The 27,779-nt window shown below is 42.2% G+C and overlaps 4 protein-coding genes across 7 annotated transcripts; all 4 read right to left on the reverse strand.

Moving 5' to 3' along the window:
* Positions 1-1,737: 1,737 nt before the first annotated feature.
* LOC115670043 (probable inactive purple acid phosphatase 1) lies at positions 1,738-7,942 on the reverse strand. The gene is made up of 10 exons (XM_056306227.1): positions 6,437-7,942; positions 6,118-6,209; positions 5,929-5,995; positions 5,724-5,846; positions 5,267-5,359; positions 4,937-5,066; positions 4,035-4,116; positions 2,741-2,873; positions 2,055-2,260; positions 1,738-1,863 (listed from the first exon to the last, which is right to left on the reverse strand). The coding sequence occupies exons 1-9, from the start codon at positions 6,620-6,622 to the stop codon at positions 2,108-2,110; spliced, it is 1,059 nt and encodes a 352-aa protein (XP_056162202.1). The 5' UTR covers positions 6,623-7,942; the 3' UTR covers positions 1,738-1,863; positions 2,055-2,107.
* Positions 7,943-9,106: 1,164 nt separating this feature from the next.
* LOC115672281 (ureide permease 1-like) lies at positions 9,107-13,334 on the reverse strand. 4 transcript variants are annotated; one of them, XM_056308836.1, is made up of 9 exons: positions 13,088-13,334; positions 12,451-12,588; positions 12,045-12,347; positions 11,718-11,856; positions 11,346-11,517; positions 10,932-10,975; positions 10,729-10,832; positions 10,146-10,520; positions 9,107-9,676 (listed from the first exon to the last, which is right to left on the reverse strand). In XM_056308836.1, exons 3-9 carry the CDS (start codon positions 12,279-12,281, stop codon positions 9,509-9,511), a joined length of 1,239 nt encoding a protein of 412 aa, XP_056164811.1. In that variant the 5' UTR covers positions 12,282-12,347; positions 12,451-12,588; positions 13,088-13,334; the 3' UTR covers positions 9,107-9,508. The 4 variants fall into 4 exon arrangements, with proteins under 4 accessions (XP_056164811.1, XP_030449918.1, XP_030449932.1 ...); XM_030594058.2 differs by lacking the exon at positions 12,451-12,588 and having other exon boundaries at positions 13,088-13,332; XM_030594072.2 differs by lacking the exon at positions 12,451-12,588 and having other exon boundaries at positions 10,729-10,817; positions 13,088-13,331.
* A 3,466-nt stretch (positions 13,335-16,800) lies between these two features.
* On the reverse strand, positions 16,801-19,135 carry LOC115667029 (PLASMODESMATA CALLOSE-BINDING PROTEIN 3-like). Its single transcript, XM_030588660.2, has 4 exons — positions 18,846-19,135; positions 18,267-18,506; positions 18,095-18,131; positions 16,801-17,316 (listed from the first exon to the last, which is right to left on the reverse strand). Exons 1-4 carry the CDS (start codon positions 18,895-18,897, stop codon positions 17,097-17,099), a joined length of 549 nt encoding a protein of 182 aa, XP_030444520.1. The 5' UTR covers positions 18,898-19,135; the 3' UTR covers positions 16,801-17,096.
* Positions 19,136-23,274: 4,139 nt separating this feature from the next.
* Positions 23,275-27,577, reverse strand: LOC115665695 (triose phosphate/phosphate translocator, chloroplastic-like). Its single transcript, XM_030587544.2, has 12 exons — positions 27,037-27,577; positions 26,793-26,864; positions 26,290-26,355; positions 26,030-26,108; positions 25,820-25,940; positions 25,449-25,544; positions 25,174-25,286; positions 24,871-24,948; positions 24,590-24,706; positions 24,090-24,189; positions 23,880-23,980; positions 23,275-23,596 (listed from the first exon to the last, which is right to left on the reverse strand). The coding sequence occupies exons 1-12, from the start codon at positions 27,321-27,323 to the stop codon at positions 23,570-23,572; spliced, it is 1,257 nt and encodes a 418-aa protein (XP_030443404.1). The 5' UTR covers positions 27,324-27,577; the 3' UTR covers positions 23,275-23,569.
* Between the last annotated feature and the right edge of the window lie 202 nt (positions 27,578-27,779).

The raw sequence follows: 27,779 nt of genomic DNA on the forward strand, positions 1-27,779 counted from the left end.
ACGTTGATTTGTGTTATTTGTGGCGACATTTCAATTTCAATTGATAAGCGTGGTTATTCGTTAATATACTGTGTTTATTCACAATGCTAAGAATCAATTATTTAAGTTCGTTTCAGCATAAGTCGCAGCTCTCGTTCGAAGATACAAGACAAATAGGGGAACGATATACACGGGAACAGTATCCCTGTGCCTTTATTTGGATCTTATTTATTACTTAATGGAGGGCTCACTTCGAGCCACATGGATAAGTGAAATTTCTCGATTTGTTTGGATCATGTCTCCCTAAGAAAGAATATTACAGGTAATAGTCATATCATTCATTCATAATGTGGAGAGAAGTCGATCAACAGATGGACTGTAAAAGATGCGTTTACATTAAAAAGGTCGGGCGGCTCGAGCGTTTCAATACCCATATAAGTTGTGGAGAAGTCTGGGCAGCACATTAAGCTTAATCTTTTAGTCTGGCTCCAAATGAACCTGCTAAATGATTACTTTTTATCATATTAAGGTACTTTTTTTTTTTGGTCAGAATCATATTAAGGTGCTTCAAGACTTGAACTTTTAACGTTTTGCCAATCCGGTGACTCTCATTGTCTAATAGAATGACTTGTGATTTTTACTTGATATGAAATAGATGAAACATTTTGAGATAATATATAAACCTCTATAATATTTTATATAATGATTTCCTATTCAAAGTATATTCTCTTTTATGGACGGATTTTTTTTTTCCATCCATTTGATCTCATTTCCTTTTATCCTTTTTTAGTTGCTTTGAGGTGGAATTGCTGATTTTAAAATTATGAAGATAAATTCATTAATCTATATTTTTTAGGGAAAATTCCAAATCAGTACCCAAAGTAGGGTCGTTTTCTTAAAAAAGGGTTCAAAGTGGATATAATGTCAAATAAGGGCCTGAAGTGCCCAATTAGTCTCAAATAGGGGCCCGAAGTGCCCAATTAGTCTCAAGTAAGGGCCTGGGTTCACCGGCGAGTCAGATGTTCATCGGCCGGCAAGCACATCACTGTTCCGATCGCCGGAATAAGGGCAATTTCGTCTTTTATTTTTTAAATTTTTTTTGTTTCTTTTTTCTTTTACTGTTTTTTTCTTTCCCTTTTCTTTTTTTTTTTTCCTCTTTTCCCACTGCCGGCCCCGGTCCGGCGATCGGAACAGTGACGTGCTCGTCGGCCGGTGAGCATTTGACCGGCCGGTGAACCCAAGCCATTACTTGAGATTAATTGGGCACTTCGGGCCTTTATTTGAGACTGATTGGATACTTCAGACCTTTATTTGATACTATGTCAACTTTGGACCCTTTTTTGAGAAAATGACCCCACTTTGGGTAATGATTTTGAATTTTTCCTATTTTTTATAAGCGAAATTTCGAAATTAGCGTCCACCATCAATTTACTAAATTGTCCTTATCAATTATATATTTCTTCCAAGAAATATATTAACTTTTCAATGTTTGCCAATCTACAGCTCTCACTGTCTCGGTGACTTATGACGGACGGCGGCGGCGGCGCGCGCGCGGGGGGTGGACCGACCTAGCTTGACATAGGTCCTCTCTCTTCCACAAAAGTGGAGTACCCCTTGGGGCCCAAACCCATTTGTGAGGCTCAACTATTTAAACCCATCTTCCATCTCTCTTCTACCCTATGTGGGACACTTTCACCCACACACTTCTCATTCAATTCTATGGGATTTTGGTGACAAATCCCAACATCTTGTCCTTACCAAAACTCATCCCTGTTCTCTGCAGGAAAATAAAACATCGTTTCAGCCAACACACCACATTCACCTCCCGAGTCTTCATTTCCATAAAAGAATCCAGTTCCAGGCCAATCTCGTTCATGATTACCACTGAAAAACAAAACAAGTAGGTCCCACTAGAAAACTCTGGATGACTTCATGGTCCAGATTCTAATAACGACCGATAAATTAATTCTTGAACTCAGGCCAAAAGCACATGATCAGGAAACCGCAATTTCAACATTTGCCAAAACCTCTGTGCCAAGAGAAGGATAGGAGGAGGAGAGAAAACCAAGACAAACCTCGCAATCATGTAAGGAACACTTGAGGCAATTGGGTCAATCTGGGCTGTAAACTAATTCCACTGCGAAAGATATCCAATTGCATAGGATATATCTCCAATGTGGAAGACTATATCAATGTTCTTCAAGTCCTTGAAAAGCTGATGGGTAGTATTAAGAGAGCCGCGCTGGAAATTGTAGTACTTATTCGAGCCATCGGCTTCATCCTACAGTGAGATATTACAGTATCATCCCGATAAAAATGACACAAATCAGCACAGAGTGCTTCTCAAACATGTTAGAATCGAAGATCAGGTTAGCTCCTTCCAGACAAAACAAAACTATGAAAGGAAGTGCCCAGTTAACCAAATTTCAAGAGTCTTGAATTCCCACCTAGAATCAGAAGAGTTTGCTACTGAGTACAGATCTTAGGGCTTACTAATAAGTGGAGGAGTTTCATATAAGGTTTCTTTGACCAGTGGAGGTTGTTTTTGGGAAATTAAGCAACAGCAAGTAATTAATGAATATTCTGAAAATGAGATTTCCCAATTAATGTCCTTCACCTAAGTGAAATGTCTTATGTCCATAGTAAACAATATGACTATATACGGTGTCTTCCAATGCCTGAAGGCAATACCAGAAAAAGCCATAAATAAAGGAAAGGAATCAAATAGTGATATGCGCTGCTGGTTCCACAGAGATCAGACCTTTCCCATTTCCCCAAAAATGACAACGCGCTGCAAGATGTTTTGACCAGGATATGGAGATGCTCTAAACCGGTATTTCTGGCTCCAAATGTAACTACCATTCAATAGCTTATGCCCCAACTTGTAATGATACCTAGTTCATCAGTAAAAGTAGTACTCAGGTACAAATTGAAATTGATATGGGAAGAAACTCGCATTATATTCAAATAATCAATTCAAAACCAATAATCAGTACAAGTAAACTCTAAGGTTGATAACACAAAATAATTCATGATTTATACAAATACATCTTATTCAATAAGAAGAAGGCCGATTCAAGATATTTTCCTACTGCAGGACAAAGCTGACTCGGGTTTCCTCCCTCCCTCCCTCCCTTTCTCAAAAGGTCGTAAGGAGTTTCTTAGAAAAGTTGCATGGAGATAAAATTCTTTTAATTGTTCAAATTCCGAGCTTGATTGGCTTAAATTCTCGTAGATAGGTAAAGAATAGCGTAGCAGGGTAATGAATTGGCATCTTGGTTTCACATATTTCTGAAGAGTCTAAAGTAAAACCGTAAATCTGTAGAATAAATTGTTGGATGTTTGTTTGTAAAACAAACAAAACAATGCTTTTTCCTTTGTCCCACATAGGAAAGTTTTGGGTAAGTTGGCCATTTTATAACTGTGAGTGTCTTCTTACTCCTTAGAGTGAAGACAATGGGGTGTGTGCTAGTTCACACAATACCTGCGTGCGGGTAGTTGAAAGGTTGTTTTTGTTTATTAAATAATTTTCGAAATTATGAAAATTCGGAATTTTATTTATATATATTTTTATTTTATTTTATTCCGAATTTTACATGTGTCTTTTCAAGACAACTTTTGGAGATTATACTTGTTCAGTTTTCAACCTTTTCCGAAGGGTTGCATTTGTTCAGTTTGCAACTTCTTCCGAAGGAATATCTTTGTTAGCTTTGCAACTTTTTGTGAAGAGTTGCCTATGAAGACCGATTTCTATATATGTCAGTTTTTGGCAAGAAGAAAAAATCAATAAATTTTCAAGTCTTCTTTCGAAAAAACTACAGCCATCATTTTCAATTGTTTCCTAGAGAGATCCTGGAGAAATACTAGAATTGCTATCTAGTATTCTCATTTTGAGACTTTGTTGTATCCTGGAGGATTTTTGCCGGTGACCATTAGCAACAATTGTGGGGCAAATAAATCCTTAAGGAAAGTGATATCACGCCTCAAAGTCGGACTTGATTGCTCTCTTGATTCGAAGCCATTCAAATTTTACAACATAAATATCATACACTTACAGAGAGTTGGGCCATAATTCCTTTAAGAAACTGGTGTGTATGAATCCTGGATCAGGCCATCCTACTGTCCTTGCAGGTGCTCCTGAAATTTAGATTACTGAGAATTGTAATTCATGAAACATCATTAAGTCTACTTCTAAGTTCTCACCATTTAATGAGCTGTGTTACTAAGCTCCAACTACTAAGGATCAGGAACGATGGGTGAAGCCAAAATTCTACCTTTCTACATTGTATGTTGATTTGGAAGCAACACTTTAGGACCATCAAGATGAGGAACCCAGACTGGCCTTTAAAGAACTTTCAGTTAAACTCATAGCAAGATCAAACCGGTGCTTATAGGGTTAAAGGCCCAGTTATTGTTCTAAGTACAGCGGTAAAATGGACTTAATCAACTTCATCCAAGTACAGATCAAAAAAAAAAAAAAAAACCTTCATCCAAGTCAAACTAGTAATGCAGTGAAATCGAACATTTTATTGCTGTCTCCTCAGCAGGACAAGAATGCTACATTCTAGAAAGTGATCAGGAGGGCCTCCTCTCTAATTTGAAAGCCTACTTTCATCCTTCTAACTGTAATTGCATGATATGTCCATTGCATATGGCTTTCTAAGAATCCACTCTACTGTGTCTCAAGGTAATAATTGATTTGCACTTGCTTTACTGGCCATTGTTTTACAACACTACCTTTCGGATTCATTGGAAGATACAAATTTATTTCTGTTGACGAATGAGGTTCGACAAATGTCCTCTTCTAAGTATGAGTAAACAGAAAATAATCATTTATTAGATTGGAGAAAAGACTCAGCCAAGCCAAGCATCTTGCCTTGCTGATGTCCTAGTGCAGAGGCCTGTAATGCATTACAATTCATTCATTCAAAACAATGTCACAAAAGAGTTCACTCACCACACATGCTACTGTGGTCGAAGGTCAGCGTTCCAGCCAGAGAACGCATTTTTTGTCGACCTTGAGGACCCCACTCAACAAATGGCTGTGCTTCAGCTATTCCATATCCACTTGTCCACGTTACAGTCATCTGTTATCACGTTTTAAAACGTAGTCTATTCTAAGAATTGGAATTTGTAGACAAAACAGAAAAGCACGTGTGCAAGTAGAGGCTGGCTAGCGCAAAAGCAGAATCTTATACATTTGTCAAAAGTAATTGCACTGCCAATGTCTGAAAGAAGAACCATTTAAATATGTCAAACTTTTCTACTTAGAAAGTTACGGACATACTTCATTCCATTCTTTTCCCTGAGCTAGGCGAGGATAAACTGGAGCCTTTGGATTTGCAAATGCAACCGTATTTGATGCTGTGATTAGTTTTGGCTGCAGTGCATAGAACATCACAAGATATAAATGAGAAACGTAAATTCAAAAGGAAGGAAAGTCGGGTATCTGGACTGCGCAAACTTCAGCAACAAAATGAAATATTAAAACACAAGCTAGAGCCAGAGGCATAAAAATGGCATCAATCTTCGTAATGTAGTTTTGGCATTTGAGGTCAACTTCAGGATTCAGCAGATGTTCCTTCAATGGAACATCAAATATTGTCAGAACAAGATTGCTCACGCAAAGAGAAATAAACGCCTAGCTGCAACGAGTTTCCAAGGGTATACTGCTTCAACTGGAGTTGCTGAGTCAGGCTAAAATCAGTGTGTCACTTGGAATGTAGAAAAAAGAGCGCACTTACATTTGATATTCCGCCAGAAAAAAGTGCGAATGAAAAATCTGATCTCTGGTTGTTCAGCTGAAGCTTTAGCGACCCTTTTCCTGTATTTTCATATCGAGGGCTTGAATAATTTGCATATTGGTACTGCAAGAGAGCAGAAACATTGTTGAAGCTACAAATCATAAAAGAGAATCTCCAGTTGATTTCAAGGCAGTGCGGCACCAACCTTGATAGGTGCTGAACATAAAAAAGGCTGACGAACAACTGCATTTTCAGGTGGACAGGTGGAAGCACTACAAAGTAAGGAGGGGTATCAAACATGAATAATCATCGTACTCATTAGTAAACTAAAGCAGAACAAGAAAAGGCAACAAATGCCGAATATTGAACTAGCAATGCAGAGCAATCTAACCACCTGAAATTCGCGGGAGAAAATACTCCAATCCAATCATCATTGGATGGGTTTGGAGAGCTATAATCCAACGATATCCACTCCGCATTTTGCCCCTAGAACAGTAGATGTAGCTTGCGTCAAACTCGGCCACATCTTTCATATTATGGTGGACCAAAGTCCTCAATACAAAATACTAAAAAAGTTTCAAAGCAGCTTAGGGAACCCAATCAAACAACCGTGCCTATGATGCCTGGCATTAGCTATTTCAGTAATATAATCTGGCTATATACAGTCAAAAAGCAATAAACTCAACAAGAAGAACACGCAATCAAAGATTTACCGTCAGTTCAAGAACTGAAGGGGAGGCCTTGATGGTTGCTCTTCCATCAAGAGCGAAGACCGTCTCATAGACGGCGATTCGAGCCAGAGGCTGTTCTCCATGTGACCTCACTCGAACGATGGAGCTCGCAGCCATAGCCAAAACAGCTAATGAAAACCATTCCACAACTCTCGTGCCTCTCTTCATCCTCACTCAACAGTAATCTCGACGAACAAAGAGCGGGAAAGGCACCGAAAAAGCAAGCAGACGAATTGCTAGTGAAAAGACTATAGAGAGTATTGGAGATTTGGAATCACAATACATTGAACATAAATATATAGATGGTTGGGATGTGAGTCGCTTAGAAAAATTTTTACATCATCAGATCTTTGGGGGAATGTACTCCTATGCTTGTCTCGTAAATCAGGCAAACGTTGGCCATGGGATTGTTTGCAAATTTTTGTTTCTGAGCGACTAGGTTGGACGTTCTTTCCAGATCGAGAAGATGTTGATTCGTGTACGATTGATATTCCACTCGGTTTGCTTGAATGTCTATATGTCCTCGCAGGATTGCATTGGTGAATAAGTCAATGCTAATTAAGGCTACTCACTTGCAATTTCTTAATGACTAAAGCTCAGATGCTCCCCGCTTGCATTAGTCACTTAGCCATACTTAGAAGCTATGGTCCCAATTTCTAAATTGCTAGAAAACCATGCACTGTCGAATCAAAACCCACCAATGCCCTTAGATAGTAATGCACTTTTCAAAAGCTGGATTTGGATCCTTGAAACTGGTCTTATTGATCTGATTCGTCAAGACTAGAGACAGTCGTGAAACAGAGAGACAGATATTCCTCCTTCCTTAGTACAGGTTAATCTCATGAATCTTAATCTCGGCCACATGATCAAACTAATTTGTCAAAACCCAAGTCTGTCTTCGAGAAAGCGAAAATGAAGGCTGTAACAGAAACTGAGGAAGATGCAGTAGAACAGAGGAACTTTTGTGGCCAAACATCAACCCTTTGATGAGAACTTTTGTCCAGGATCGGTGGCTCCAGAGGGATTGGATCAAGACAACGCTCCCCAGCAGCAGCAAGCGCCTGTTCCCCCACACCCGATGAGAACCATCAACATTACATTCTACAAACTCGAGACAAGTAATGTAAGATGGAAAAGAACAGGAAATATCAGTCAACAAATCATCAACACAACTTTTTTCGTTTGACATATGGCGAAATAACAGAAATCGCACATACGACTGACAAAAAGGAACTCGTCGATCCTCTCCAGCTCCAGCAAATTGTTACAGTCTGGTAGTCGTGCACAGTACTCTCACTCCTCAATAAAACATTTCACAACCGTAATATAGGAGACCACTGAGTGGCACGTGATGAAAAGCTAAACTCAAAGGTAGAAGCTGGAGTTGATGCTTCCATGTGTGAATTCTTTCCCACAAATATTTAGCTTAGTTAGAACTGAAGATCTTTCGAGAATTGCTAGTGGCATAGTCCACCACGCTAATCCGAACCAAGAACCAAATCCGTAATAAAGATAAGTAACGGGTTTGACAAGTACCAATCTCCAACTTTCTCAATTATCAAGAGAATCCAACATAGAGCTGAGTTCGGATCCAAAGTCGTATTTGACAATTCTGCATTAGATTCATGATTAAAATGAGAACTAAAGTGTCCATTGTAATATAGAAGCCCATAAATATTCTGTAAAAATATTTTTTTCACTTGATTCAAAATTTTAAAGATCTTATAAGTCCTACTCGATCGAAAGTGGGAGTGGCGCCCATCGTACCTAATCATGAGCACACACGAGAGCCTCTACGCTCAGGTGGATGAGCTACGAAACACGTCAAGCACACCGACCTTCTATGCTCCATGCAGCCTGTGATGCTACAGTCAAGATAGGCACGGCCAAAATGTCTCGAGCATGAAAGAGAGAATAAGATGTCTCGAAGCATTCACTTTTCACCGGATTAAGATGATTGTTGCAGTGGGGTTCAAATTGCCCACATGCATGTAGTAGTCTTGTGTAATTTTCCACAATCAATGATACCATTTATTAGCGGAGTCCTTTTCGCTCTTTTTTAGCTATGCGCCCTTGGTTGTTCCGGTTATTAATAAGCAATGGAACAACCAAAAAACGAGTAGTGGCGAGCTAGCTGCATGGAATTCGGGTTTCCAATGGGAGGGGTCTGCGGAGATGACCGGTGGACACAAACAACTTCGTTGCATTTGTTAATATTACATGAAATTACATAACATTGAGTCAAGTCAAATTATTTCTTCTCTGGTTTAAATCGTTAGGAATAAAATTCCATCTTCCATACAAATTCCCATTCTTATTTCAACTTTTCCTTAAAACAAAAAAAAGAAAACTCATGGTGCATAATAGAGGTGAGCACCGGAGAAGAATAACGTTATTTATAAAACGACCCAAAAACTATCGAATCTTGCCGAAAGTTACGACCCTTGTTGGATTTCCATAAAAAAAAAAAGGAAAAGAAAGAAAAGAGAAATCAATTATATAATTATAAAAAATCAGAAAATTAAAAGAATTGATTAAACTTGTCTATCTAATCCATTTTTGACCCATATTTCACAATTGAGGTGACACATTTTCAACCCATTCCAATAAATAAGAGTTAAAATATGGACTTATGACTCATTTTTACAGCTCTTCCAAATTTGATCATTCAGATTCTTTCTATGTTATTCAAATTCTAGAAAATCTGGTGAACCTAAATAATAACAGACAAACCCAAACCCAAAATAATTCACAACCAAAAACAATGGCTGTAGGAAATCAACCAAATGCATTCAGTTCCCGGGTGCCGGATTTCGTCCCCGGTGGACAGCGAGGAAATTCCTTGATGTCTAGACCCCAAAGCCTGAACTTCCTTCCATTTCTCCGGATAAAAAATGAATGATTCTTTCACCCGGTTTCCGGAATCCTATTCCATTTGGTATGAGCTTCGACACGAACTAGCATGCAATTCCACCACTCTATTACCGCGGAATTCACCACCATCCCATATCAAATGCGATCGTTGTTCGTGTAGATAACGAATCTTGGAAAGAACTAGGCACTTGCGCTCACGCTGCGCTGTCCCGCTGACGCCATGAGAAGCGCGACAGCCACGATAAACATGACCAGCATGCTGACGAGCAGCACATAGGTTTTCCTTGATGATCTGCGGTACTCTCCAAACAGAAGTATGCCCCAAAAAGTGCCAACAAGTGGGAGTGCCTGCATGAAGCTGAGATTAGATGAGGAGCAATTCTTTCCTGCAATGTAACAAAATTCTTCTATTTCTCATAAGCAACAACTATACTTTTTGCCATCGCAAAACTTTGATATTTCATACTTGAAACTTCTGTATATCAAACAATAACGAAAAGCATGTGTCAAGACCAAATCACAGCCATACCCTCTTTAGTTGTTGCAATATTGCAAAGCTATAATTAAGCACAAGAATGAGCTATTTAATCATTCCAAATTTGGTTTTTATGATGTAATATCAAATGGTTTCATGTTGGTTTAAAATTGACTTGCATTTGTCTTGATCACCAAAAAGCAGTTGATATAATAGCAACTTAACAGTGGTTGCTGTAGGCTTAACTAGGGGGAATACGGATCACATCGTCATGAGGATGCTTCATAATATACTCTTAGTGAAATCACTCAAGCACATGTACTTGTAAGCTCAACAACAAACCTGAACAGCATCTGCGGCAGCATATCCGGCAGCCTCGCCTCCCATAAATTGGAGGCCATTACCAAATCCGCACAAAAGGCCAGCTAAAAGAGCCCAGCCTCTTCCATTCCAGTGACTTGCATAAGCTTTGAATGATGATCTGGGTAAACCGAGAATAGGGTGGTAGAGGAAGCTGGCGTTCAGAACAGCGGCAACGATGAAGCATGATATTGAGAAGTAAAAAAATGCGGTGTAAACTGTCAAGTGAGGAACACCCTCCTTTAAAGTATGCCATTGATCATTTGTTGCCAAATTAAATGCAGGCGAGAAAAGAGCAAAGCAGACACCACCGAAGAAAGCTATTCCAGGACCAGACAAAGTGTTCCTCCCAAGAACCTACAACAAGTCATGAAGAACGAACTGCAAGTCATCATTTGCAAGAAGATGCAGAAAGAAAACATGGATCACTTAAATTTCCTATAGCAGTTCGACACGCATTCACTGATAATCTCCTAGCATAGTAGATGTAAAAAGTGCAAAATGTTCAGATGAATTTAAACTCCTTTGGGTTCAAGAATCAGTTCAGTGAGATAAAATCAACAACCTTAATTGCTCTTCGATTCTCAAGTTCGATCAGAAAATCCGCTGTCCCTACTTCCAACTTCTCAGACAAATCACTCGCATTTTCCACATCTTCTGAAAAGAAGCCTATTGTTAGAGCAGGCAGAAATGAGGAACCAAAGGTGTCGTTTTTGGAAAATGGAAATTAAATTGATTTGTTCACAGCATAGTGAATCCAAGTTCTACCATTGTCTTGATGTACTCCTTGCAAGGAAGCAAAGCTTGAAGTCCTGTTGAAATTCAATTAGAAGTGCCATAAGCAAGATCAGTGAGAAAACCATGCTTTTATCTTCTGATAATCTGAAGTGGCCCCAAAGGGGACATATGATGGGATGTTTCTTGAGAGCAATCATCAAAAGAATCTTCAGAAAGATCCTTAAATTTGAAAACAGTAGAAAAACCAACTTTTCTAGGTGTTACCAAAAGAAGTTCAAATGAATTCTTAAACCGCTTCTTGTAAATGGCATTTCTATTGATTTTAGAGGTAAAATACAAATCCATCTTGTCATCACACTCCAGGAGAAGTGTGGATGAATCAGGCCCATCAGCTCAGACAAAGACAGCACATTCATCATAGGGGATATAGACAAATAAGCATACTTGGCATCAACGTTACCAAGACCTGACTGGTTGAGCTTCATTCTGCTATCGTCTGCATTTGATGCATGAACAGCTGAGGCCAGACAAACTGCAATAACAAAGCAACCAACTCCTGGGAAAAGAATCTCCGCACTGTTGATCCTGTTGTCTAAGAAGTAGTTTACACTTGTGCCTGTCAAAGTGTCACAAACAAAAAACAAAGACCATAAGCTACAGAACTGATACTATGACCCGGATGTATCAGTTACTAAGGAAGGTCAGCAAATTCCTTTGCACAGCATGGGGTCCTTCTGGTTTGCTCTAAATAAAGTGCCTCGTTATTTACTAGCATACAATGACCAAACCATCAAGCATGGAGAAATGGATAAGTACCTATAACAACAGTCATGCTGCAAGTGATCACTAATGTCACTGATAAACCAACCAAAGCCAACGCATATTGTGTAGCAAGATTTCCGAGACTGAGGAGCACTCCACCTGCCATAGCAAACATAACGGATGGCCAATTATCCTGCATCAATTACTTCTGTAAGATTGCAAAACTATAACAAGGACTGACACATACTAGCAGTGACAAAAAGTAGAGGACTCAAACACTCCTTTTGACAAGCATAATCCGGAAAGAGTGAGGAGAAACAAAATGGGACAGCATGAAGTTGCATGTCAACCACATCTGATTGTTTGGAAGGAGAAAGTCACCTGAGAAAGCTGCTCCAGAAAATTAGGCGAATCTGTGGTGCCCTTCCCGATCTCCCCGAGAGTAAAGGCAATAACGACAGCTGCCAGGAGATTGGCGACGCTGTAATCCAGATAAGTATGCTGCGGAAGGCGGCCTCGCCTCTCCAGAAAAGTGAAGATGGCAGGCCACGTTCCCAAGAAGAAGAGGGAAAGCAGCATGCATGCTATGGCTCCTACTTTGTTCTCCACGAGATACATTTTCAAACCACTGGAAGTTGTTCCTTCTATTGGTGAAAAAGTCACGAAAGGTGTCCACGAGAAATCCTGTGAGACAGAAATGGATAGTAGGAGACAAGTTACTTCCTTTCTTTTGGCCTTTCAATCATGAAAGAACTTATACGGCAGACACTCCTAAACTCAGAATTACCGTGGTTCCGGCAAGTATCACTAGGTTAGCAACCACTGCCCTAGATAAATGTCCACCCTTTTTGTCACACCCCACATCGTTAACTCACAGAGCAACAACAAATAACGGCATGCCAACCGTGCATACAGTAGAGGCCATCTATGGAATCATGGAGAAAAGTCATCAGGGGAAGCCGAAGAGGTGACATCAGACACCGCAAGAGCTCATGATCCACCGACAGCTCATGCTTCCCAATCCTCTCTAACAACTAAAACGACCCACTATGGCCAAAAGATAAAAAAAAAAAAAAGAACAAAAGCTAACAACACCACCACATAGAAAGTCACATTCTACATTGAATACTCAGAGTTACATAGGCAATTGCGAAGCATAAGAACATTGACCAGCATATACGCTCTCACACAAGAACTACTCACCAACCAAACATTAGAATACCAGAAAAGGGTAGAACGGTATCTGATGATCCGACCACTAGAAGATAAGTTACCGAATCAAGCACAGCTAAATCCGACCCAAGCAGCGACCGGCCAAATAGCAAGCAACAGATCATAATCATTCAAAAACCGAAACCCATCTCAAATTCTTCCACCAGAGACATAATAAGAGGATAGAACAGCTGCTGGCGCGATTCGCTCACCATCGTCGCAGTGAATCGACAAACACCCAGTCCGAAATCCGGCGAAACAAGGGGCTGGTGAAGAGATCAGCGCATTCTGAATGCCAGCCGCGGGTGTCGTGTCGAGGCGGGGAGCTAGAGAGAGAAACAGAGAGTCGCCAGCCCAATATGCATCGGTCGCCGCAGTCAAACATCGCAATCGCGAGCGAAATTCCTTCGTGCGAAGATTCCGGCGAACGGTGTCGGAAGATGGAGAAATGCCGCCGTCGTCTTTTTGACCTTTCTTTCCCGTCTTGCTGACGTGGTGCTCAGTCTGCGCCACGTGTAAATAAGTAAGTCGATAATCGAAATCAGCACGCCACCTACTTGGGTGTATGACTTTCCAGCGCCAAATCACGGGGCCTTGTGATATTCGTTCCTTTTCTAAACTCTAGTTTGGCCTGTTTGACAATCTGAATTAAGGGCTATGACCAAAAAAAAAAAAAAGACAATCTGAATTAAGGGCCGAAAATATAAATTCAACACTTAATGAGATTAATTTTGATGAGTAACCTTAATTAAAATTGACTCAAAAGATCCAATTAAGTCGGGGATTTAGCTAATACGATAACAAAGGATGAGATTACTTAATTTATCAAGTAGAAAAGTGATTGATGCTAATTATGTCTTGCCGATTAATTGTTTAAAGCATGCTTTTTATATTGTTAAGAAATTTACCAATAACGATTCCAATTTTATGTTTTTTTTTTGGTCGAAATTCCAATTTTATGTTTGATAAGGAATAAATGTTGAACAATGATCTAATTAAGAATCGCAACTCAAAATTTAGTGATTAAATTTTTTATGCTTATTTTTTAGTTTTGCCAAACAAGCCTTAACCCTCATAGCTAAGAATGGTTTTTTTTCCCTTCCCTAATGAAGCCTATCTTAGGTAGGTAAATCACGAGCCTAAAAAATACTACACTAATCTCATAGACCAAGTAAAACACGAGCCGAATTCATCTGAGAAGCTCAAATGTGAAATTATTTGCACATGGTAGTGTGGAAAATCAAACTTATGGATGACAAGTCCAATCATTAATCACTAAGGAACCCCATTGGGTTATGCTCGGATTGTTTTGAGAAAACGCTGTTTGGTACAATTTTTTTGGCAGTAGTAATAGCTTTTAAAAAAAGAAGAAGAGGAATGCCGTAGCTTTTATAAAGTGTTTGACTAACACTTCATAGCCATGACACATTCAAAGCCACAATAACTTTTAGAAAGTTATCTCACCCAACTTTAAGGTGTTGCTATTTCGGAACATGTATTATTAAGTACGTATATTATAACATCTCACTACACAATTCAAATCCAGTCATAGCCATACCAAACAATAGAGGTTGAAACATCTGACTAGTCAAAGTGCGAGACCTAAATTGATTTGAAGTTCGAATTATTTTGTGTAATTCACAAAACAATGGTTAGTATTTGAATAGCCCATTTTCTATAAAAGAATGCGTACTACTTAGTTATTATATACCCTCCACATTAATCATATTATTCTAAGCTATTGCCAACAGAGATTCATATCGACGCTTAACGTATACGCACAATGGAAAACCATATTCGGCATACATTTAATAAATAAGAATGGTTGCGGCCTGCAAATGATTAAGGAAAAAGATTTAATCGATTGAATGTCATAACTTTCAATAAGCTCACCATCCAAAGACAGTTGTAAAACAAACTTTAGGGTCAAACTTGTTCATCCTAACATCATGTTCAAAATTTCCCTTTGAGAGTGATTGAATGGCATATCTTTCAGTATACCAACAATTCAAAAATCTTCGAATTATAAACTTTAGGGTAAAAAAAAAAACTTTAGGGTCACGCCATTTTGTTGCAATCATGATGTGAATTTTCCAATGGAAGCTGAAAATTCATCAAATCGATTTGTTGATGCTACCAAAAGAGAATCTATCTCACGTGACGTGAAATCGACACGTGATTAAACAAGCTAATCAACTATGTGTTCAGTCACTCATCCTACGCGGTCAGCCATGTAATCGACATAGAAAATACTTTTCCCAGCCAAAGACCTTAAGCATCATTAAAACAAGGGAAAATTCCTATTAAGGACTTCAAGTGGGGCATTTTTTTCAAAAGAGGACCCCAAGTGGATTTAGTGTTAAATAAGGGCATGAAGTGCCCAATCAGTCTCAAATAAGGACCCGAAGTACCCAAAAAGTTTCAAATAAGGGCCTGGGTTGCCGGCCGGCCAAAATGCCTTCCGACCGGCAAGAATGTTACTATTCCGGCACTGGAACAGTAACTTTTTAAATTTTTTTTATTTTTTCTTTTATGTTTTTCCTTTTCTGTTTTTTTTCTTTTCCTTTTCCTTTTCTTTTTTTTTTCTTCTCTTCCTCCGCCGGCCATAGCCGGGGCCGGCGGAGGTCGCCGGCCTCAGGCGAGGCCGCCCTCGCCTGGGCTGGGCGAGGTCGGCCTCGCCAGTTACCGGCGAGGGCTCGACCTCGCTGGCGAGGCCAACCTTGCCTGCAAAGGCGAGACCGGCCTCGCCCAACGCCGGCGAGGTCGAGCCTCGCCAGATCTAGCGAGGGCTCGGCCCGCCGGGCGCCGGCGAGGCTCGACCTCTCGGCGTCGCCGGCGAGGCCGGGCGGGCCGAGCCCTCGCGATCCGGCGAGGCTCGACCTCGCCGGCGGACGGCGAGGTCGAGCCTCGCCAGATCCGGGAGAGGGCTCGGCCCCGCGGCCGGGCGAGGCTCGACCTCGCCGCGTCGGGCGAGGCCGGGCCTCGCCTCGCAACGGCAAGGCCGGCCTCGCCCGACGCCGGCGAGGTCGAGCCTCGCTAGAATTGGCCAGGCTCGACCTCGCCGTTGCTGGGCGAGGTCAAGCCTCGCCAGTTGCCGGCGAGGCAGGCGAGGTCGAGCCTCGCCAGCGGACGGTGGGGGCGAGCCCTTGCCAGATCTGGCGAGGCTCGACCTCGCCGGCAACTGGCGAGGGCGGCCCTCGCCTGACGCCGGCGAGGGCGGCCTTGCCTGAGGCCGACGACCTCCGCCGGCCCCGGCGGAGGAAGAGAAGAAAAAAAAAAGGAAAAGAAAAAAAACAGCAAAGGAAAAAAAAATTAAAAGTTACTGTTGCGGTCTTAGGAATAGTAACATTCTTCTTCGGCCGCAGTATTTTGACCTAGTGGCGACCCGTGCCCTTATTTGAAACTTTTTAGGTACTTCGGGTCCTTATTTGATACTAAGTCCACTTAGGGTCCTCTTTTGAAAAAAAGACCCCACTTGGGGTCCTTAATTGGAATTTTCCCTTAAAACAACTCCAATCTTTGATGACAAGTCTTTTACATAACTAGGGAAATTCTTGCCTCGACTAGGGTTCTTGACAATCATCGGATATGCAAGCCCCATCAGTGAACTCCACAAAACCAACGGCGCAGATCGATTCGATCTAGTGGACCACAGTCTAGGTAATTCCCAAAAAATAAATAAATGAATAAACGGAACGAATAATGTGTACGGCCACATGGGGCACAGCGACTGTTTGGCTCGATTTATTCAATCAACCCAAGACCAAACAGTCCTAATAAACTAATGACCAGCGGCACAAGGAAACAACAACAGATCGAACAAGTTCTGAACGACCACAAAACCCCATAAAAGCAAAGATAAAAACGCACCAAACTTCAAATGAATCGAATCAACGAATAAACTAGGAAAGATAGCGACCGACCATTTCCACTTAAGTTAGCATACCACCAAAACTCCCTCCAATTTTAAGGAACATGTTCTAAGTCTACATATACATAAAATCCCCAAAGCCTTTTTCTTAAGAAAAGAAAGCAAGAAAGATAAAAGGAACAAAGAAAAATTGGTCCAGGCTTTGTTGCTTCAATGTCCTCTACCAAACCCTTGAAATTACACAAATTTCTACCCGTGGTGGAACATGTCCTGTTTGAGGACCTCCACAGATTCAAAACCCCACCCACCACACGTCTTTCAACTGGTACTCGCGCTTGGGCCCTTGAACTTCAACCCCACAGCAAGGGAATGACAGCCAGAGAGAAGAGGACTGATTTGATGATGCCCCCGAAGAGAGCCAGATCGGCGGCATCGCTGGTGTCGTTGATGCCGGTGGGGCCTAACCCTATCCCCGTGCCACCATTGAACGCCGTGGGCGGGGTGGTGGTGATGGTTCCCGGCGGTGATATGGTCGTGGTGGTGGATGCCGGAGTGGTGGACGTGATTGAGCTGGCACCGGACCAAGAAAGAACAGCAACAATGTCAATGTCTAAGTAGGCAGAGCACAAGAGCTGTTTCTTTATTAGTGAAGTGACATAATCAACTAATCTTATTGTAAACCTAGTGCGAACCTAAAGGTTTAGGTGAGTCACGGTTGACTTCATCTATAATATGATGTGGAGGCAAGTTTTACAGTGTATTTCATCTGACTCGAGATCAATTTATTGAAGGTCGGTTCCTCATTCTTGGGGAAAAGAACAAAGACCGAACCTTCTAGGAAAATTGAGCGAATGTGCTTAGAATAAGAAAACACTAATGTGCTGTTTCCACGAGATAGGGAAATAACGAGACGTTTTCTTCTTTATTACGAAGGATGACAAGGAAGGCATGCAATATTTATCAACGTCAGGTACAGCTCAGGAAACTCTCTCCCAGAGAGCCAAGCATGCTCTGACTGGAAAAAGAGTTCAGCGCGGTGGTTGAACCCCTCGGGTGCAAGATCTGCCTCTCATGCGTCATGTTCTCAGACATTACTCACCACCAAATCTGAAAAGTACCAACGCTGCTCGTGCAAGTAATAAAAGAACAAGAAAGCGAAGTCTTTGTGTTTTGGTGTCGTGAAATGGCAAACGACGCTGACATGAATAGACCCATGAAAAGTGGAAAATCTTTTCTTTTCTTGTTCTCTTTATATTCTTGGTGAGAGAGAGTGATTGATTATCAAACTTCACGCAGATTATCTAAAAAAAGGTAACTTTTCTTGAGAAAATATGGGGAATGGATGTACCTTGGACTTGAAGGGTAGACACACCCAGAGGCTTGATCTGCAAAAAGCCACAGTGAAACATTTGTCTCAGCCCGTACAAACACCCAGTCTCACATTCGCTGAAATCAGAAATGGAGGGTTTGTTTTTCCTGTTTCGTTTTTCAAATTTCAGCAACATTAGAAATGCACATACTCGTAAGAACAGTTGAAGGAGTGGCGGTCCCGGAGAAGTCGCAGCTACCGGCGACCTGGCCTTTCCTCTGGAAATAGCTGTTCACGGCGTAGTTGCAGTGGTCCTTGATGGTGTTGGGCTGGTAACAAGCACCGTTCTGAAGGATGGCCGAGCAATCAGCCCCAGCTCCACAGGCATAGTCCAGGCTCTTCTGGAGGGCTTGGTCACCGACCCCGTCTTTGCACAAGCAGTATGTTGCACCTAAAACAGAAACACCCAAAGAAAAATAAAAGGAACGAAAAATGATTGAGAAAACGGCCAACAAGCAGTAGGAGGTGTAGGTTCGCGAAAAAGAACAGAGCTTTCAGGAAAAAAATGGTCGTGGAAAAGATGGGTTTTTTTTTTTGGGGGGGTGGGGGGAGTGGGGGGCGGGGGGCGAGGCAAAGGAGAGTGTAAAGATCAAAACTTTGTCACGCTAGCCAGAGCAGAAGACCAAGAAAAGGCAAAAGAAGGGAAAATATGAGAACCCTCTCTGTCATTTTGCTTACCCACTTGATGTCAAAAGGAAAAGGAGGGATAGAAAAAGATTCATAAGCTTACCTGAATGGCCAGTGAAGGCCAAGAAAAGCGCCAGAAACACCAGGAGAGCCATTGAAGGGTTTAACAGAGCAGCCGCTGCCAAACTGTTGAGGGAGCTCCGGTTGAGCTTGAGAGCCAGATGGCTGATTCAGAGAGAGAGAGAGAGAGAGAGAGAGAGATGGAGGGAGCTTGTGTTGGAAATGAAGATTTCTAGGAGGCAGCAACAAATCGAGGGCGACGGGGGTTCAGTACAGTGTCAGAATAGCAATGCAGCTCTCTCTCTCTCTCTCTTTCTCTTCTTTTTTAGGAGGGATTTTGGTTTCTTGAGCAATTTCGTCGGATTTTTGAGAAGTTCAAGGATGCATCTTTATATAGTGATGGCTTCAATTGATGGAGAATTACTAAAGTAATGCCTGACATAAGGGGGGGGGGGGGGGGGGGAATGGGGAGGAGTGTCATGGGGAAGTGAGCAAAACGCTGTGAGATTTGATCGACTGTTCTCGCAACGGTCATAAACCCGGGTTGCTTAACCCAACCTTGGGTTTGGGCTCAGGGCTTGGTGGGGTCTCTGTCTGTGTGTCTGTCTGTCTCACCCTCTGCAAGATCCCGGTCCCACTTTTGAGGTTCTTCAGCCCCGGCCGACCTGTCGCTGTCTGGCATCGTCACCACCTCTCTCGTCCTTTCAATTTTCTGTTTTCTGGGGCTATTTTCTATTCGTGAAGTGAACCTAGAAAATCGAGCTTTCATTGAGATCGAAATTACCACAGTAACACCGCTACATATTGAATTCGTCGGATCGACTGAATTGGCATAGATATAAAAGGTTTAGGACTCAATTAATAAAAATATAATAAATTTAAGAGTTTTTTGACTATTTTCCCGTGACAATAACGCCCTCCGTCTGTTTCCCGAAAAAATTAAAAATTATCACTTATTTCGCTTAGAGAAAAGAATGAACAAAATACATTTTCTTCGGGCGCGAAAAATATTTAGACATAATTTTTTGTCGATGATGAAAATATTTTTTATTGAATAATGTTTTTAGAAAATAAATTTCCAAAATATTTTTTTTCGTAAAACCAACAGAGCCTAAATCAAATAAGACCGAGCCGAAATTTAAGTAGGCACATAAACTTGGATTGCTGTCGCTCGAAGTTTTGGAATACCAACGCAGGTGGGTGCATCTAATTCGAACTCGCGTGTCTATTTTTCGGAACATGAAAGTGAGGACATACAAGTAACAACTCCCAGACTTTGAGCCTTAAATAGGCAAAACTCTAGACTCAAAAGATAAGCTTCGCAATAAGTTTCTCGAATACCAAATTTGACTTGAGAATTCAAAATTTCCTACACTCGCTCTATTTATCACTAGAGGCGATCAATAAGTGAGCTTGAACCGGGCTCAGGTCGAACCTCATTCGTTGCTCCGGCATGCTCGTTATCGAAATGGATATTTATTTTTTCGGATTGTGTGGACCTGGTTCAAGCTCAAACTTACCTGAATTTTATTTTCCAGCCCTAGTGACAGAAGCTGGCGCAGGCGAACTAGTGCCATCATATCCATGACCACATTTAGTTTTTACCTGTTGGCACTGACCATTCCCTGCACCAGCTTTGAAGAGCGACTATGATTTCGTTGTGTAACAGGTACTGTCTTTATTAAAGTGATTGGTATTTGGAAAAAAAAATTGAGTTAATATGACGAAAAATCTCGAAATAATATGTACATGATATATATATATGTGATAGATTTATCCCCAAATTAATTTTTGAGTCATTAAAAATCCTAAACTGGTACACACATAATACATTTACCCAACTTGTCACGTTAATTGAATTATTGTCATGTGTTATCTAGCTCAACAATTTCATGGGAAAATTTGATGAAAGCTAACGGATAATAAATGTGTCACTCGTGTATCTATTTGGAATTTTTGGTGACTCAAAAATTAGTTTGGAGAAAGTTTGTTACAGTTATACTAGTTTGGGATTTTTGGTGATCCAAAAATTAGTTCGGGATAAATTTATCACGAATGTACCAATTTAAAGTTTTTTGTGGTTTTAACCCAAAAAAATTATAGTTGTTAACATTTATCTTTTAGGTCTAAGGAACCATATTTTGAGTTTAATTAGAGTTCTTTTTTTTTTTAAAGCACACCGTCAAATCTTTTTCCATGGTTCAACAAGTACTTGAATGAGGCGAAGAAGCCAGACTTAAAGACTCTTTTTGTTTCACGAAAAATAAATACTTTAAACCAAATTCTACTTAATTCGAATCGTTTACATCGCTTAAAAAAATAAGTTAACTAAAAATATTTTCCATTATTGGACTTAACCCAATACTCTGGGGTTGTAAAAACAGTAGACGGTATTCCCTCTTACCATGAAGAAAAAATATAAGGTGAGAATTGAAAGTATAGGACATGCAGGCATCGGTTCGTTAAAATAAAGAACGCATCTATGAAGCCCGCCACACCAACGGACAGGTCGCAGAAGCTCTTGTAGGAGCTTTGCTCCTGTTTTGTAGTATTTCGGCATATATCGTCATTAACAATGAAGACATCGTACATGGATTCATGATTAAAATTAGGAAAATGATTTTCAAATTACTCAGAATGTTAAGAGGCCCTTTCATTAAAAAATAAAGGGAAAATTCCAATTAAGGACCCCAAGTGGAGTCCTTTTCTCAAAAGAGGACCCAAAGTGAACATAGTGTCAAATAAGGATCTGAAGTGCCCAATCAATCTCAAATAGAGGTCCGAAGTACTCAATTTGTCTCGAGGTAAGGGCCTGGGTTCGCCGCCGGTCAAATCTCTCGCCAGGCGATGACAGATTACTATTCCTAAGCAACCTAACAAGTACATTTCATCTCTGTTTTTTTTTTCTTTTTCTTTTTTTTTTCTCTTCCCTCCACCGGCCATAGCCGGGGCCGGTGGAGGTCGCTGGCCTCAAGCGGAGGCTACCCTCACCCGGCGCCGGCGAGGGTCGCCCTCGACTGGGCTGGGCAGGCGGCGAGGGCGACCCTCGCCGGCGGTGGGCGAGGGCTTGAGCTCGCCGGCCATGGCGAGCTCCGCCCAGATCTGGGCGAGCTCGAGCTCATGCCGGCCCTTGCTATGGTTGTGCGGGCCGGCCGAGGCGGAGCTCGCCCGGATCCGGCGCGAGCTCGCCGGCCGAGCTCGCCCGGATGGCCGGCGAGCTCGAGCTCCCGCCGGTCTCAGCGAGCTCGAGCTCGCCGGCCATGGCACCCTCCCCCTCCCCTTCCCGCTCCAAGTTCTCCCCACGGAAGCCCCCGCCGGAGTCACCGGGCTCCGCCGCTAGCCCCGCCCCGCCCGATACGGCCCTCGACAACCCGGATCCCGGGCCCTTCCTCCTCAAGCTCGCGCGCGACACCATCGCTTCCGGCGACGGCCCCGCCAAGGCCCTCGACTACGCGATCCGGGCAAGGCCGGCCTCCTCGAGCTCGCCCAGATCTGGGCGGAGCTCGCCATGGCCGGCGAGCTCGAGCTCGCCCAGATCTGGGCAGAGCTCGCCAGCCGATCTCGCCCAGATGGCCGGCGAACTCGAGCTCTCGCCGGCCTCGGCTACGCCCGGTCGCCGCATTGTCGGACCGCGACGGGAAGAAGAAAAAAAAAAAAATTGGACAAAATTACCCCTATTCCGGTGCCGGAAATGTCGGCCGGTCGCCGGCCGGAGAACATTTGACCGGCCGGCGAGCTCAGGTCTTTATTTGATACTAGTTTGGCACTTTGGGTCCTTAATTGATACTTTGTCCACTTGAGGTCCTCTTTTAAAAAAAGGCACCCACTTTGGGTCCTTATTTGATAATTTCCCAAAAATAAATAAGGAAGAAATAGAAAAGATAGGCGATTCTCCATGGGATTGGTACATTTATTAGATTTATTTTAATGCTGAGCCAACTAGCCGTTCGAGCTCAAGACAATTGCTGAATTTCCATGGCTGTACATAGTCCCCAGCACAGCCCATGCCATATTATTATTATCATTATTATGTTATTATAAAGTATAAATCCGGAATTTATGTCACAATTTTGCTGCTAATCCTGTCATTTAGCATGAATGCACCCACGAGTTGTTCCAATTGAATGGGCCCTGCCAGATGGGATATGCAAATCAGAATCTTCATGGTGTTATATTCTCGTGTCGGTCCCCGATTTCTGCAAGTTTTCCCAATTTCAGTCGTGGATTCACATTCAAACATCTGGCTATGCAAACTGTTGTAGCATGTTGGACTAAATGATAGGCGACCAATGATTGGAACCTTGATTTTGATCATTTTTGCTAATTTGTCCGCCCAGCAACGTGGTTGCGTTTCAGCGAAATCGAATCAGTTTCATTCCCGAGTCGCGACTCGCATGTAATCGAAACAGGATCACGGTTGAAACTTGAAAGGTTGATTCAGCCTGAGAAAGTGAGAAACTTTGGGGCCTTGGTGGGAGTGATTAACACTCTGAAACATTGCATCTTCATTTGTTATTTCTTGTTTCTTCCCCCCTTAGAGGCTGCGTACTTACACAAATATCAATTGAAAGGTTCGCGGCGAATGCAAGTTTAGACAAAGAATTCGACCCGGTAGCTACAGTTTCAAGAAGATGTAGAGAAGTCTTCGAGGCAGCTCGGCTAGCTCGTATTAACCTCAGTAAAAGAATTCGCTTGTCTAATGTTTATTACCTTAAAAAATGCATGGACGGGTACAAGGAAATCGGTCAATCCCGCACGATCGGCGTGTTACTGAGCAGGGGCCGGTGCAGCCTTCTGAAAAAACCAAGGCAAAGAATGTCAGGGCAGTGGAGTAAAACCGGGCCGAGAACGAAGAAAGCTTGAAATTTTCAGCTGGATAATGCTGATATGCCGGCGGAAATTAGTGTCGATTCAGGAACTCATTTGGCTTGACGTGATGGGATGGGTGTTTTTAGATTGATGACAGAAGAGAAGAATGTACTGAGCATTTTCCAGAGGCCGCAGTGCAACACTTGTCACTTGCAGTCGAAAGATGTTTCGAAAACATAATGAGAAGATGGTAACTCGACATGATTACCCGTTTCTGCTCTTCGATATTCGCCTTTATGAGGGAGTAGATGGCCACTCCAGCTATTGCTATTGCAGTTCCAATCCCAGTTTGAGTGGAGATCCTATTACCTGTAGTTTTGTAAGTACAGAATCTATGAGCACAAACGTGTCTGTAGTTCTGAAACTAGTCAAATGCTAGCTATATTAGATTGAAGTGGAGATAGTAGCGAGATATTACCAAATACGACAATAGAGAAACCGATCACGAAAACTCTCTTCAGAACATTTCCGACAGCGTGTGTAAGTGGCGCTACCCGTTCCAAAGTGTTAGTAGCAACCTGGACAAAAAAGGCAACCATGTTCATGAGACACGAATCTATGAGTACAAGCGCAATAACCCACAGAAGTAAATGTGGGTTATTCCGTCAGGTTATTATAGTAGTCGGTAATTTTCAAGTTATAGAGTCACTTTTTAGTTACCAACGGGGTTATGACAGTTACCAACCACGTTCGCGATGTATCAACATCGAACTCTGTTCCATATATAGGGCTACGGAATGCTTGAAATCTGCGTTGTTATTACCCACAGAGTCTTAAACTTTTCTTTTTTGAGAGAGGGAACTACTAAACTCAATTATTAGCCCTTATAATCTTTTCCCCATATTGTTATATTTTTCAGTGTTCTTCTTTCTGAAACATTGAACAGCAAAGCCGATCCGCTGGAGATCCATGCTATACCTGATTGTAGAGATGATAGAACATTCCAATCAAGAAAAGGTCTGACAGGAACTTCAAAAGACCCACTTTGGCAATGGCCTCCCCAAATCCGTATCGCATCAGTTGAGGGCCCTCAATCTGAAAGTGAAACAAGACGATGCTCAAAGGTTGCAGCTGGCGCCATTAATTTAGAGACGAGAAAGCCATTATATCTGTGGCTGATAGTCAGAGCATGATTTCACAAAGCAAATGAATTTGAAATCTCTGCCGTGATCAATGCTGATCACTTGTAAGAAGCTTACAATAACCGCTGGAGGGATGCAAAACAGAAGAGCGATGATTGTTATGTAAGCATACACATTTGTACTGTCCATTCCTGTCTGCAGAAAAGACAAAAAAGAAACTTCAATTCGAGAGAAAGACTTGAGATACGTAGAGTGTGCAAATAAATTCGAGAAGAGCAACTACCAACTAGCATCCTCATCAACTAGATGATTTAACAAAGAAACAATTGAAGCATTAGATGTGCTATCTTTACTTCCACCACGGCTCATGCTAAACTGAATCAAATTGCTGAACAAAAAGCTTTCTGATAGATTTCTCACCATTGCTTTCTTTGAGTAAATACTTCTGTAGGTAAATGCAAGATTTGAGATCATTGCACTGATGAAGCCGGTCCAGTTGAAAGAAAGCTCGGTTAATGAAGCCATAGACACACCTGACACGATATAATCGATACCATTTATATAAAAAGTCTAATCAGTTTCAACTACTTTGGATGCAAAAAAAGAAAAGAAAAGAAAAGAAAAGCAGAATAAAACTAAAGTTTGTCACATGAATGAGTAAGCATTAAGCAGCAAAAACTAAATCCACAACTAACCTATTACAACAGGAGCTAGTGATAGCCACAGGGACAGTGGGATCTGGTGGCCCAGAACGAACTGAGAAGCAGCCGCGTTGAAGAATGGCTCAAGGGCTGTTAATGGTATGACAAGAAAAACAATTAATGATAAAAACTATATATTACGCTAATCAAAAGAATTGCGCGAGACAACAGAGCATTAGGTAAAGCAGAGGATCGCCTTGAGCACAACCCTTCTGCTGTAAGAACTTCAAGTATCTAAATAGCTAATAACAAGAGCTACTAGCACTTATGGTAGCGGTGTGCATTTGAACGTCAGTCATCCTGCATATGCTGAAAGAGTGAACTTACGTCCGCAAACATGATGGTCTTTTCTTGACTCCGCTTACCTTTGATGGTATGCGTAAAAGATACAGCAACTGCTGCGAAAGACACATTGGACATGACGTGTCCTAGGGCATGGCAGCAAGCAATAGGAGTCAGCAACGCTAAGAGCTCCCTATCAATTGGCTGTTCAAGTAATGAAAGCATGTGAATTGAATTTTAGTTGGACGATGTGTGATGACTAAGGGCATAAACACTCAGAGCATTGAACTTACTGCACGTTTGGGCAGACCAACTGCCCAACTAACCAGACAATATACAGCCCCAACGAGAAGATGTATGACAGAAACGAAGCTGCAGGAGGGAAAAGAAGGGTGATCATGCGTGGGAACAAAACATGCCAAAAGTAAAAAGTCTGCTCTTACTATAGAGAATGTAAATGAGGCGGAATTAAATTCTGGCATTAGCATTGATTCAAGTAACTGGAAATCTATAAATGTTCCACAGAGGAAGTGAATCAGCAAGGACAACATACTATGGATACGGGAAATAATTATAGACCTTCTTGTTCAGTATGTTGAAGATGACATTCAAGAAGTACCTGCATTAAAAGAAAATATCACACCATTATTTCCTTTTCTTTTTTTGGCAAGCAGTCACATGGTTATTTCAGTCCTCGATCTACTTTGTGGTTTTCTTCTACTTCTAATTTCCCCCCATGAGAAGCAGATGATCATAGCTCAATGCAAATTACACAGAATCACCGCCTTTTCACTAAAATTATGACAACCGAACTTAAAAAAAAAGCTCAAGGCTCGGAGATTCTCGAAATAGAACTTCAGCACTGCATTAATGATTGTTGGATGCGAATAATGATGTCTTTGTAAGAGCATCTTCAGATCGAGTGTTGCTGCACTTGAATTAGCAGCCTTGCACGGCTATGGTGCAACGACATGAGGAAGAGTCAATTCAACCATCTCAAGACTTTAAGTGGAAAATCACGACATTATGATACAAAAACAGAACGAAATCACATACCACATGAAGAAAAATATGCCTGTAACAAGAGCTGGGTATCTTTCTCCGAAGCTCTTGGATGGCTTTGCCAACCTGCACTTATCATCAACACATATTCAGAATAACCAGGAAGGGCAAAACGAACAGAATACGAACAGACAAACACCAAAAAAATTCCCATATTTATCTTTTTCCGCCCCTGTTCCATTTAATTCAGCAACAAATAGAGAGGAAACAAAGCGAAACTAAAGAGAGATCATCCCACCCATCGGGAACTCCAATCCCCCTGCCCTCCGCATCGGCTGCAGCCGCTCTGGCGACCGGGGAATCGGCGAGACGCCGCCGCCCGAACGGCCCGCTCCCGCCGGAGAACCTCGGAGGCTCCGGCGACGGCGAGAAGGCGAGGCGCGACGCGTTGCAGGCGAAACTCTTCCGGGCCTTGAGCAGAACAGAAGTGGCCGGGATTGCGCGGGTCGTCAGGTACAGAGACGACATCTTGGAGCCGGAGGCACCGACCGGAGAACGAACCGGGCCGGTGATGGACGACGACATCTTCCGATCAAAAACCACGAGAGGAGGAGGAAGCCACGAAAGCGAGAGTTTCCTCAAAGAAGACGACTACCCACAAAAGGGATGTGCGTGAACAGTAGCGAGAAGGAGCTGCGGAAGCGACAACGCCAACAGCGATGGAATCAAGAAAGTTCGAGCTCGAAGCGGAGATGACACAAAAAAGTGGTCGGTTGACAGATCATTCTTTTTTTTGGGTGGGGTGCCCAAAGAACATATGAAATAATGATGGCCGAAGAGAGAGAGAGAGAGAGAGAGCCATCGCTGTCAGAGGAGAAGCATGGGGGAGCGGAGCGCCATCATGCCGGTCGCTGATCATTGGGGCAATGAGCGGGCGAGACCGTGCGAGAGAGAGAGAGGTCATGCACGAGCGCAACGTTGGTGGGCGACGGCGACGGCGACGGCGACGGTCGTTAGCGACGGTGACGTCCCGAATGTTTT

This window comes from Syzygium oleosum, unplaced genomic scaffold, assembly GCF_021117445.2.
Source record: "Syzygium oleosum isolate NSW1041296 unplaced genomic scaffold, Sole_v2.1 Sole_v2.02, whole genome shotgun sequence".
NCBI classification, from domain to species: Eukaryota; Viridiplantae; Streptophyta; class Magnoliopsida; order Myrtales; family Myrtaceae; genus Syzygium; species Syzygium oleosum.